This window comes from Muscardinus avellanarius, assembly GCF_963383645.1.
Source record: "Muscardinus avellanarius genome assembly, chromosome: 4".
NCBI classification, from domain to species: Eukaryota; Metazoa; Chordata; class Mammalia; order Rodentia; family Gliridae; genus Muscardinus; species Muscardinus avellanarius.
In genome coordinates, this window is record NC_137789.1 from 134,974,175 (window position 1) to 134,986,620 (window position 12,446).

The window sequence follows — 12,446 nt, forward strand, 5'->3', positions numbered from 1 at the left end:
TTAGCATTATCTATGGAGCCAGATCTTTTCTCTGGGGTTGGGGGCTCAGGAATTTGGCCACCAGCCATATCTGGAATTTTTTTTTAATTCCAGTTCATTAAAGAGAGAAAAACACTGTATTAAGAGAAGGCGGGCCAGGAGTGGTGGTGCACACTTGTAATCCCCGCACTTGGGAGGCTGAGATAGGAGGATCATGTAGGTTCAAAGACAGCCTCAGCTGGCTTAAGGGACCCTGTTTCCAAAGAAAATATAAAATAGGTCTGGGAGTGTAGCCCGGAGGTAGAAGGTCCCTGGGTTCCATCCCCAGTACCAAAAAAAAAAAAAAAAAAAAAAAAAAGAAGAAGAAGAAGGCAGTTGTACAATCAGTTAAGGTAACTAGCGTGCTGGCTGTGAAACCGGGTGAGAGGTGATGCGGTGCAGAGAGAAAGGGATGAGGGACGCACATTTGCGTCATTTAGATGGACAGGACTTCCCACTCCATCCTCCTATACAGTGGCTGAGGTTAGGAAGTACAGCCAGATTCCAACTTGAGGCTCAGGGCTTTTCTGTATATAGCCAATTAATTACCCATATATTTAAAGTATTTTGTGTTTACTTAGTACCTGACTTGCAAATTTCCATCTTAAACTGCCCCCCAAACCGTGTAGCGTGTAGTCCTTCTCCATCATAAAACTTAGGGAAGAAATAAGGGTCAACTGGGTAAGGTCTCAAAAGTTTTTGAACATTTCTTCCTTTTGGACTGGAAACAGGTGAAGAAGTGGATTTTATTAGACAAACGCACACTGGGGATAGAATACAGCAGGCTTTTGGGAGATGCACTGGATCTCTGGCTCCCTGACTCCTAAGAGGCCTCCAGGAAGTCTGCAGACGCTAATTCCAGAAGCCAGGGGGTGACCCCATTTCCTCTGCAAGGTTATTACTGGGTCTCAGACAGTGCAGGAATGCAGGAAACTGAATAGAAACCACAACTGCCTCAACAACCGCCTCCTCAAACATCAACAACCTCAGCAGTAAAATTCATAGTTTACCTCCCTCCACCCACAGCCACAGACCTGAAGCCTGGAGACAGGACTGCAGGAGAAGCTCTTTGTGACCCAGCTTGGTTCTTTCTCATCCTAGACCTGGTTCTCCCTGAATTCGGGGCGGCCTGGAAAATGACGCCCCATGTTTGGGTGAGGGCACTAGGGCCAAGGACACCTCCGTCGTCTTCTCGCTGCCCCAAAGGTTAAGATTAATAAGCTGAGGCAAAGGCTGCGGTTTCGGTGCCAGGGGAAGACTGGTCTGTCGAGGTACTCGGGGAGGCCTTGGGGGACGAGCCAAGCAGGTGGGGGTGGGGGTGACGCTGGAGAAAAAGGTGGGGAAGTGGGCGGGGCGAGAACCTACCACAGGATTTGGGGCAGGGCTTGACAGGCGCCTGGGGGAGCTGTCCTTGAGAATGACCAATCAGAGGGAAGGATGCGGCTCAGGGGCTGGACATAGGCGTATCTCGGCCGAGATTGGATAACGGCCGAGCGCAGGGAGGGGCCCTAGCGCCGGCCTGAGATCCAGCAATTCGCGTTATAAACCGCATCAGCAGCGACTTGGGAGCTGGGGAGCGGCTCACGTGCTTGCACCGAGGTGCTCCTGCCTCGCCCAGTTCTTTCTGTCCTGGGTCCGTTCCATCCCGCTCGGAGGTTCACTCCATCCTCAGCCCCCTCACCCTCAGCCTCCCGCCCAGCCTCCCGAGCTCTGGACCTCGACGTCTGCAGAACGAAATGGTCACAGCTACGAACGTTTCGGGGCAGTTCTTCCAGCCCTATAACTTCGAGATGTTCCAGGACTTAAGGCCCTTTTTGGAGGAGTACTGGTGAGACCTGGGAAGGGGAAAGGGCCATGCCAGGGGCCAGACACCCCGACTGCTTTGAGGGGAAGAGGGGGAGAGAGAGCAAAAGGTCACTGCATGCCCTCAGAGGTTTTCTTAAAGAACAAAGGTGTAGGGCTCCCAATATTAGCTCCACCCCATCGTTGTCCAAGATTCTGGTTACATGGCACCTTAAAGAGATTAGAGCTGTAAGAGAGGGTGCAGAAATGGGAGGATACAGAGGGGTGTGGAAGAGACAGAAGCCAGGGAGAGTGCAGCGAGAGTTGGTGGCTGAGAAATGAGATTGATCTGAACGCCCAGTAGATAACTCTCCCCTGCCCTTTGGGTCCGTGTGTCTCTGAACCCATGGTGCTCCTGCCCAGGGACAGCCTGCCCTACACAATCATCACCTTCCCCAAGTGCCCCATCACCCCTGCTTTGAAGAAGGAAGCAAAGTCAGGTAGGTCTTCTGAGCTTTCTCCAGGCTCTCTGGCATAACCCTAAAGCTCCCCAGAGGGGTTTGTGGGCTGGTTTTGTGTCCCAGCCAATTTGCCATGACCCAACCATGAAGAAGCTATTGCCACACTCTTCTTACCCCACATCCCTGACCAGGCGTGGGCCAGACCATTGTCATCCACCCCAGACCTAATTGAGAAAGCAATAATCACAGAAACCTTGGCTACAGCCCCTGCCCTGTGTTAGTACTTCTCATAATTAACACTGCAGGAGAGGAGTATTGTCACCCCCACCCTTTCCAAGTGAGAAAACCAGGATGTCATGTAGTAGTAAGTGGCAGAGCTGGACCGCCAACCTAGACATTCACCTGGAGAGACGGGTGGGCATTCCTCTGACCAACACCCGCCCATAAGCCCGTCCCCTGTGCCTTTTCTCTGCCAGGACAACCTCATTCTTCATAGTTCTGATCTACCTGCTGCTCATCATTGTGGGGCAGAACTACATGAAGACACGGAAAGGCTTCAACCTGCAGGGGCCTCTCGTCCTTTGGTCCTTCTCCCTTGCAATCTTCAGGTAAGACCCACACGCGCACTCTTTGCCTGTTTGCTAGTCCTCACCTCGATTTCATCCTTTAAAAACTTTCCGGAGCCTCAGTTGCATGGAGTCCAGTCTTCCCCTCTTCCATGTTCCTCTGTTTGCCTTCTTTCCCAGACCCCAGCTTGGCAGAGTCTCCATCCTTCTCACAGTTATGAAGTCTGTACTTCCAACCAATTTCTGCAGCCTCTAATACTCTCAGCAACTGACATCATCTCCCGAGACTGTCCAGCAACTTTCCTGGCCCCTCCTTCCCATGTTTCCTGCCCCAGATCCTTTGATCTTCTCTATCCTGCCACGCATTTCTTCTCAAGCTCCCAACCCATCCCAAGAATCCCATTCCCTAATTTTAACTTTCTTTCTTTCTTTCTTTCTTTCTTTCTTTCTTTCTTTCTTTCTTTCTTTCTTTCTTTCTTTCTTTCTTTCTTCTCTTTGGCAATATTGGGAATGGAAACCAGGGGCATTCTACCTCTGAGCTATACCCCCAGCCCTATTTTTTTTTTTTTTTTGGTGGTACTGGGGGTGTGGAACCCAGAGGCTTTCTACCTCCAAGCTATACTCCCAGACCCATTTTATATTTTCTTTGGAAACAGGGTCTCACTAAGTAGCTGAGCGCCTCACTAAGTAGCTGAGGCTGGCTTCGAACCTGTGCGATCCTCCTGTCTCAGCCTCCCAAGCGCCGGGATTACAAGCGTGCGCCACCACGCCCGGCTACAACAGGTTCTTACTACTTAGTGAGGCTGAGGGCTGAGAACCTCAGAGGGCCTTAGCTGAGGCTGGCCAAGAACCTCCTCCTGTCTCAGCTTCCCAAGTACTGGGATTACAAGTGTGCGCCACCACGCCTGGCTTCCTAATTTAACTTTAATCCCACCTCCCTGTATTCCCTTATCCTCTTTTCCAATCCTCATCTCCTGTGGGATGCTGGCTGGATCTACCAAATTGGCCCAGGATCTCAGACGTTGTGACCTAGTCCCCCTGGAAGGAGAAGAAAGTGATGGAGCTTAGGACTCAGACACTTTGTCAGGCTGGGGGAAGGGTGGACTGGTGCCTGGGAATGATCCTCACACTTTCTTTCTCTGTCCCATTTCAGTATCCTGGGGGCAGTGAGGACATGGGGCTATATGGGAGCTGTAGTGCATAGGGAGGGCCTAAAGCAAACGGTCTGCTTCATAATCCACACGGAGAGTACTACAATCAAATTCTGGTCCTGGGTCTTTCTCCTCAGCAAGGTCATTGAACTCGGTGAGTGGCAAGGCTTTGTCTCTGGTGCCCAGTAAATTACACCCTTCCTGAAAGCCCTCCCCTTCCCCATCACCTAGAGTGCCTTCCCCACCCCGGGTCCTAACCACATATCCCACCAAACCCCTCTTCTCTGCTCCAAGGACCCCCCTTCCCACCCTGAGAATCCGCCTTGTGCCCCCCATACTCAGGGCAGAGGGTGATCCCGACGCTGGGTGGTATGCTAGCTGTGGTTTCCCATCTCCCAGGAGACACAGCCTTCATCATCCTGCGTAAGCGGCCGCTCATCTTTGTGCACTGGTACCACCACAGCACAGTGCTGTTGTTCACGAGCTTTGGATACAAGAACAAAGTACCCTCGGGCGGCTGGTTCATGACCATGAACTTTGGTGTGCATGCCATCATGTACACCTATTACACTCTGAAGGCTGCCAGAGTGAAGTACCCCAGCCTGCTCCCCATGCTCATCACCAGCCTGCAGATCCTGCAGATGGTTATGGGAACCATCATTGGCATCTTGACTTACGTCTGGAGGCAGGATCAAGGGTGCAGCACCACAGCCGAACACTTCTTCTGGTCCTTTGTCTTGTATACCACCTATTTCATCCTCTTTGCCCGGTTCTTCCACAAAACCTACATCAGGCCCAAGGTCAAAGCCACGGCCAAGAGCCAGTGAAGGGTTGGAGAAAAAGACAGAGCCTCAGATTTTCCTTTCCCAGGGCGCTACGGGGCTCGCCTTAGGTTTGGGAGAATGATTAGGGTGAATTCCCTGCATGGCTTCCCCACGGGATGTATGGCCCACGGTGGCAGAAAGTTATAACAGGCAAGAAGCATCACCCCTGGGGTGGAGGTGTGGTCCTGTCCTTTGATGAGTAAGTGAAGGCCAAGCAGGCCCTGGGAAGGGGATAGGAGGACCCCCAGAGCTGAATTATTTATATTTCTATGTAGAACTCTTTCTTCTTCTTGCTCTATTATTTAAATTTAAAATGTCAACCACATTTTTTTTGGGGGGGGGACTTAGGGATCTGGAGGAAGAAGGAGGCTTCTGTGATGGGAGAAGACTGCCGGCAATGGGGTGATCAGCAGGTGGGAAGCCTGAGGGTGTGTGGAAAGGTGAGAGGCACACACACAAGAAGAATCCTCGGCCTGGTAGGCACTTAATAAATGTCTGTTACAGACCAGAATTTTATTGCTGTTAGAGGCCCAAGCCCCTCATAGGAACAGTGAGAAACAGGTGCAGAAAGGAGGAGTAATTTATCTCAAGTCAGGCTTCCTAAGTTGCAGAAATGATCCTTTTCAAGCTTTTGAGACCAGACCTACCAGCTGTCCTCCCTGAGACCACGAGGTGGCGCCGCAGCACCAGCTTCGATCGACGGCCGCCAACTCTCTGGTGCCCGGAGCTCCGCGCGCAAGTACCGCCCCTTGCTCCAGGGTCGGGGCTTCCCGGTCCTGAAGGAGGGGAGTGAGTGGAACTGAAGCCCTGGCAGTCTGGACCCTCACCTCCTACGTCTGCGTCCACCTCTCCTTTAGGCAGTGGGGGAGGACGAAGGGACTGGGCCCAACCGCAACCCTGAATCATCAGGCCTTTGATAGTCCGCGCACATTTATTTCATGTATCTTTGAAAACCGGGTAGGGGGAGTCTGGAGAAGGCGGGAAGGGCCAAGGGCGAGTTGGCCCCGGGGGAGCTGGTCCCTGTTCCTGGCCTTAGTCCCAGGGGCACTGTCCGCGTGGGCCCAGTCCACCCCTCCCTCAGGGCGGGAGGGGAAAGGCCCTCTCCCGAGCCAGCCGCACCCCGGCGGCCCCCGCAACCCCTCTCAGACCCCGGGGCGGGGGCACGCCGGTCTAGACGGCCCCGGTCCGGGGAGTCTGTAAACCGCCGCCCCGCCCTCGGGGCCGGTCCTCGGGCCGCCGCTCATACGGGCCGCTCCACGGCGTACTGGCACGGACTGAGGTTGGCGGCCGGGGGCGGCCCGGGCACCGCGGGGTAGCTGAAGGAGGCGTGCTGCTTGGCCTTGAGCCGCAGGCTGGCCAGGCTCGAGTTGCACGGGTCCCGGTACACGTAGGGGGAGGAGGCGGCGGCGGCGGCGGCGGCGGCGGCCGAGGCGTAAGGGCAGGACACCGCCCCGGAGGACACGGCGGCCGGGGCCAGCCCGGGGGGCCCCCCGCCCAGGCCCTGCAGCGCGCCGGGGCCGGGCACCGCGCCCGGGGCCGCGGCGGCCGAGGGCACCATGGACGCGGCGATGGAGCTGGGTGGCGAGAAGACGGGCTGCGAGGCCAGAGGCCCCACGTTGACGGAGTTGAAGGCGAACGGGAAGGTCTTGGCGGCGAGCGGCGGCGCGAGCGCCTTGGGCGGCCAGTTGCCGTACGAGTAGCCGGGGTACACCTCCTCGTAGGGCGGCACCAGCCCCCCGAGCGGCGCCGCGAAGCCGCCCTTGCACAGCTCGGCCTGCTGGCTGCGCTCGCGCTTGCGCCACTTGGCGCGCCGGTTCTTGAACCACACCTGCGGGCGCGAGAGGGGCGTCAGGGGGCCGGGCGCCGCCCGACGGGGGCCGGGCGGGGCGGGCGGGCGGGCGCGGAGGGAGCCCCGGGGGCGGCCGTACCCGCACGCGGGCCTCGGTGAGGTTGGTCCACACGGCGATCTCTTCGCGCGTGCTCATGTCGGGGTAGCGATTCCTCTGGAAGGTGGCCTCCAGCTCCTGCAGCTGCTGGCTGGTGAAGTGCGTGCGCTGCCGCCGCTGCTTCTTCTTCAGGGAGCCGTCGTCGGGGGAGCCGCCGGGCAGCGAGACCGAAGCCTTCTCCGAGTCTGGGGGCCCCGGGGGGGGGATAAGGTCACAGGGTGTGCGGGCCTGCGCGGATCCTACCGTGCAGGGACCACCTCGACCTCCCTCCAGCTCTCCTCCCGGTCCGCCACGTCGGGTTCCCCCCCACTCGCTCAGGGGCCGAGCTGTCGTCTCCTCCGTGCCCGGGAGGGGGCGCGCTCACCGCTGTGCTCCGGGCCCTTGCAGCCGTGGTCTGCGAGCGGAGGGTGGGGAGTGCCGGCCTCAGAGAGAGACAGGGCCGGGCTCCGGGCCTCCGCCTCGCTCAGCAGCCCGAACTCCATGGAGAGAGGGCTCTGGAGAAAAGAAGACACAGACCAAGTTAATGCGAGAAAATCGCGGGATTATCCGGATCCTCGTAGGGTTTCCCTGCAATTCCCCTGAGCACTTTCCCAGTCACTGACAGAAAGCTACCCCTCGAGTGGAGTGCCATAAGAAGAGGAAATAGCCGCATATACACTAGACTTTCTTAACTGCTGGGCCCCTAAAATGGAGCCTGGTGCACAGATGGTATTCAGTGTTGATGGAATGAGCGAAAATACACACGATTGCACATCAAATCCCATATACGACATCCTTCAAACATCAATCCCTTCTCACCCCAGGCTCAAAAGTCCCCATATACTCACTCATATGAGCCCCTCAGCCGGTCGTCCGAGCACAGCCTGAACCTGCTGAACATCTCCCTTGGGAGAGGTGTTCATTTGAACCAGACCTAGTGTTTTCCCCCACAGGAATCATTACTCCTCTTATGGGTACTTACTGTGAGCCTTCACCTCACTACCTCTCCCTCACAAGAACACACGGAGATTGATTAACTCATGCAGGTTGAGTGTCCCTTATCTGAAATGCTTGGAACCAGGCGTTTCAGAGTTCAGTGTTTTCGATTTTGGAATATTTTGCTTAGATTTACCAGTTGGGCATCCCTAATTAAAAAAATAGGCAATCCGAAATGCACCAAAATCTTTTGGGCACCGATGCTCAAAAATCTGAATTTCAGATTTCAGTCTTTCAGATTAGGGACGCTCACCAGTATCATCTTTTCCCTAATGAGGAAACTGAGACTTGAAGTGACTTTAAGGAGGTCGCAGAGCTTGTAAGCCGTGGAACTAGGATCTGGACCAGGTTGCTGGGACTCCTAAGTGAACACTATTTCTTCATTTGCTTTTTCAAATTGTGTTCTTTGGGGGCTCTGGTCTTTTGGGGGCTCCAGCTCCAGCTCTGGCCTGGCCTTGCTGGATCATTGGCTTTAACTAGGGTAGCTCTGCTTTTGTCTGGTTTTTTTTTTTTTTTTTTTTTTTTTGTGGCACTGGGAGTGGAACCCAGAGGCTTTCTACCTCTGGGCTATACTCCCAGAACTATTTTATATTTTATTTGGAAACAGGGTCTCACTAAGTTGCTGATAGCCTCACTCAGTGTGCGCCACCACGCCCAGCTGCTTTTGTCTGTTTTGTTTATAATTTCTGAAAAAAAAATCTCATTTGTTTTCTTTTTTTTTTTTTTTTAATTTGGTTGTACTTTGAATTGAACCCAGGGGCATTCTACCTTTGAGCTACATCTTCAGCCCTTTTTATTTTCTTATTTCTTGAAATAGGGGCTCACTAAGTAGCTGAGGGTCTTACTGAATTGCTGAGGCTGGCCTAGAACATGGGATCCTCCTGTCCCAGTCTCCCAGGTGCTAGGATTATAGGTGTGTGCCACTCTGCCCAGCTAAGAGATTGTATCTGAATAAAGGGGTCCAAAGTCAATAGCAAGTTTGAAAACAAGCGACACTCGGGCCCTGTCTGCCCTTTTGCCTGCCAACTGCATCTTGCGTCCCACCAGTCAGAGCTCCATTTCATGAGGGCCTCTAACAAGCCCACTCCAAGGGGTAAGAATAGCCCTCCTTCAGACCCTCTTCCTGCTGGCACTTCCTCTCCCAAACCTAGCCCGACACTGCCCAGGAGCCTGCCTGGGTCCCTCTCCAGTCTTCCCCTGCAGGCATTCCAGTGGGAGGAAGGGAACGGGCACTACTGGGGCTCAAAACTCTGGATGCCTCTTGCTCAAGGGAGAACAGGACAGGAGGGGGATAGAGAGCTGGGGAAAATGCTGGGTTGGAGGGGCCTCCCTACTCCCAACACCACCTCCCCATTAACTGGGGCTTACTGCAGGCTCCGTGGGGTGGCATTTATGTGGGGGATTAGTCTGGATTGAGATGTGTGTCACTTGGCTGCTCTGTATTTATTAGGAGCCTTTCTCAAGGAGGTGCAGATGGGCAGCGGCCTGTATTTGCACATGGTAATGCCCCTTCAACCAGCTCCGAGATCACAGCTGTGCCCCACCCAAGCCAGGTTGAGAATGGGACAGAGGTCAAGGCAGGAGGTTGAGAAACAGTCCTTGTTCTTTCCACAGCCAGAAGGGTCTAGACCTTGAACCTTTTACTGAGGAAGAGAGGCAGGGCTGGAGGGAACCGGGGAAAGAAGGTGAGGAGTGGAGGTGTGCTCCTCTTACCTCCCTTCCCAGGTCTGAGGTCAGAAGCCAGGGGCATGGGCTGGAACACTTAGGCCCAACAAGTCTCCACTATTAGGGAGATGCCTTGGGCCGGACCAATGGCAGCCTTGACCAGGAGCTTTCCCCAACTAGCTGGGAAGATGAGAGGGGAAGGTTTACAAGGGAGATCTGGAAAAGGGGGCACTGGAAAGTCTGATCTTCCTGCCAACCCAAGGTGACCTTGAAACACAAACCATGCCCCTAACTTTTCCTGGGGCCATGGGAACAGCACAGAGCTGGGAGAAAATGGGGCAGTGGGGTTTGCCTGTGGGAAGAGCAAAGTCCCACCATCGCCATTCATCACGCCGGTCTGCTTTGGCTCCAGAATGCTAGTGTTCCAAGCTCCCCTGCCCCCGGCATTCCATACCTTGGTCTTGATTTCATCCTCTATTTCAGCAGAGGGTGGCAGGGTGAGGAGGGCTAAGGACCAGAGTAAAAGACGAGGCTGAGAAAGCAGAGTTCGGGCTGTGTGTTCTCAAGAGATAGACAGACACACGTGCAGACACACACAGGCCCCCGCTCAGACATAATAAGCACTTGGACTTGGAGCTGCAGGCACACAAACACACGCTCTCCCACACATGCGCTCCCACATTCAGGCAGACACACAAAGTCATACAGTCTCCTTTCTCTGTGACAGGGACAGCTGCTGGGCTGTTTTGGACCTAGCCACCACCCTCCCCCTCTCCTCCCCGGCCCCTCCGAACCTCGGCTCTGTCTTGGGAGCTAAGGACTCTGTGGGGGAGGAGGAGGCCCAGGAGGCCAGGGAATGTTCTATACTCAGTGGCTGCTGGTAAGAGCCTGGCTGGGGGGCAGGGGGTGGCAAATGCTGGAGCTGAGGGCTGGGGTGGCAGGAGGCGGAGAGCGCCCAGCCCCTCTTCAGAGAGTAATCTGGTAGAGGCCAAAGGAATGAGGCTTGGAGTCAGAAGTTCTAGGTTTATGTCTGGACCCCCATCTTACTAGCTGTGTGGCCTTCGGAATTTACTTCACCTCTCTGGGAATTTTTTGTTTTGTTTCTAAAAGAAAGATCAGCATCCCTTCCCTACCTGCTGTCAGTATTGTTATAAGGTTTAGATAACACGTAACCTGTAAAATGGATAGAAATAAAACTCTACTGGCGGGCATTCTTTCCTTGCACACATGTTTATCTAGTACCCTTAGGAGCCGGGTGCTGAGGCAGCCACTGAGGCTAGAGTGGGGCTGGCGGCTCGCCCTCGCCCCTGCCCTTCTCGAGTGGTTCACCGCCCCGGACTCTCTTCCAGCGAAGACTTTCTTGGTGAATAAAGCTGCATTTCAGAGAAAGAGGCTGCAGTCTGTCCTGAACATAGAGGGCCCAGCCAACAGAGGAACAGTAAAACAGATGCAGCCACCCAAGCGGGAGCCGCTTTGGGGGGCAAGGACTGATGAAGCAAAGAGTGAGACCCCAGGCCCTTGAACGGGTTCTTCAGAGCAGAGAGAGAAGCCGAGGTGAGAAGTGCCCTGGCAGGGAAACTGCAGAGGAGGGAAAAGCAGAGCCAGAGAGAGGTGTCAGGGTGGGGGCAGAGGCCTCCAGCGGCCTCATGTCCAGGTGGGCTGCTCAGCAAAGGCTGGGGGTGCCAAGCTCTTGTCTGAAATGGAGACAAGCCGGCTGAGGAGTGAGTTCCCCCAAACTGCTGGAGGTCTGTAGGCTGGCGAGTTGGACTTGGCCTAATTCAGTGGATAGGGAGGGATACGTAGCAGGGACGGAAGAAGGTAGGATTGGCTGATGCTGACGGGGAAACATCAGGAAGTGCCGGAGAGAGTCCACAGACAGCAGAGGGAGTGAGTTCCACTCTGGGCGGCCCTGCCCCCAGGCTTTCTGACCTGCCCTTCTGGGGCCACTAGTATGATGGTGGCAAGCTCAGACCTAGGGAGACCAGAGCGCCTGCAGGTGTGCTCTGACTCTGAAGTATAAGCTAGAGTTACAGGAAGCCTGTCGTGGACCAACAAGGACAAAATATCCAGGATAGATTGATGTAACGAGCAGATCACAGGCCAGAGAGGCAACAGTGGGGGAAGGGGGATGGTTTCCAAGAATACAGTCTCTTTACAAGAAAGCATGGGGACCCACTTAAGTTCTGAAGTCAGAAGGGTCAACCAAAGGCAACAGTGAGAAAGCCCATGATAAGTTATAATAATAAGCCGGGCATGGTGTATACACTTGTATTCCCAGCGCTTGGGAGGCTGAGACAGGAGGACTGCGCAGGCTCAAAGCCAGCCTCAGCTACTTTGTGAGGCTCTCAGCAACTTAGTGAGACCCTGTTTCCAAATAAAATATAAAATAGGTCTGAGAGTGTAGTCCAGGGGTAGAAAGCCCCTTGGTTCCATCCCAGTACTGCAAAAAAAAAAAAAAAAAAAAAAAAAAAAAAGCACTAATAACGAGGCAAGGGGCACAATCTGGAACTTAAATGGGAGATGACTTCTCTCTTGCAGGTGCTGAATGGAGAGGAGGATAGGAGGGAGGGGCAGGAGTTGTGATGCTGTGGCTCCACTCAGCAAGCGGTAAATTGGGGACATTAGTATGGAACCATCTTATACACCTGGAACTGCAGTGAGACCCTTAAGTGGACATAACCTTCTGTTTATTAGGGACGCTGAGCACCCAGACTTTGGTGAGCTGTAGTGTGCAAATGGAGACATATTTGCTCACAGCCCTAGGATGAAACCACAAGATTCAGGTGGAGGCAGCAATGATTCAATGCACTGAGGTTATCAAGGGGTGAATCAGGGATCAGAGAAATGATCCTATACCCTTCTCAGGGTCCCTTCCTTGCCTAACACTTCAGCAAGTGTTAGGTGCTAAGAGGGATCCCCAAGATCGGTAGGGCAAAGACTCTAACGTGCCTGCAGTCTAGGGAGCCAACATGCATAGAACGGAAAAATGGAGCAGTTCTGATTTTCAGATTGTGGGCGCTCAGAGAGATGGAAGTCCATATGAGAAGCTGTCAAGTGT

General features: G+C 54.3%; 2 protein-coding genes across 2 annotated transcripts; one reads left to right on the forward strand and one right to left on the reverse strand.

Moving 5' to 3' along the window:
• Positions 1-1,754: 1,754 nt before the first annotated feature.
• Positions 1,755-4,805, forward strand: ELOVL3 (ELOVL fatty acid elongase 3; the record flags this gene model as incomplete). Its single annotated transcript, XM_080694502.1, has 4 exons — positions 1,755-1,846; positions 2,738-2,869; positions 3,981-4,132; positions 4,378-4,805. 4 exons carry the CDS (start codon positions 1,755-1,757, stop codon positions 4,803-4,805), a joined length of 804 nt encoding a protein of 267 aa, XP_080550628.1.
• A 1,237-nt stretch (positions 4,806-6,042) lies between these two features.
• On the reverse strand, positions 6,043-7,230 carry PITX3 (paired like homeodomain 3; the record flags this gene model as incomplete). The annotated part of the gene is made up of 3 exons (XM_080694600.1): positions 6,043-6,630; positions 6,731-6,933; positions 7,113-7,230. The coding sequence occupies 3 exons, from the start codon at positions 7,228-7,230 to the stop codon at positions 6,043-6,045; spliced, it is 909 nt and encodes a 302-aa protein (XP_080550726.1).
• Positions 7,231-12,446: the final 5,216 nt, after the last annotated feature.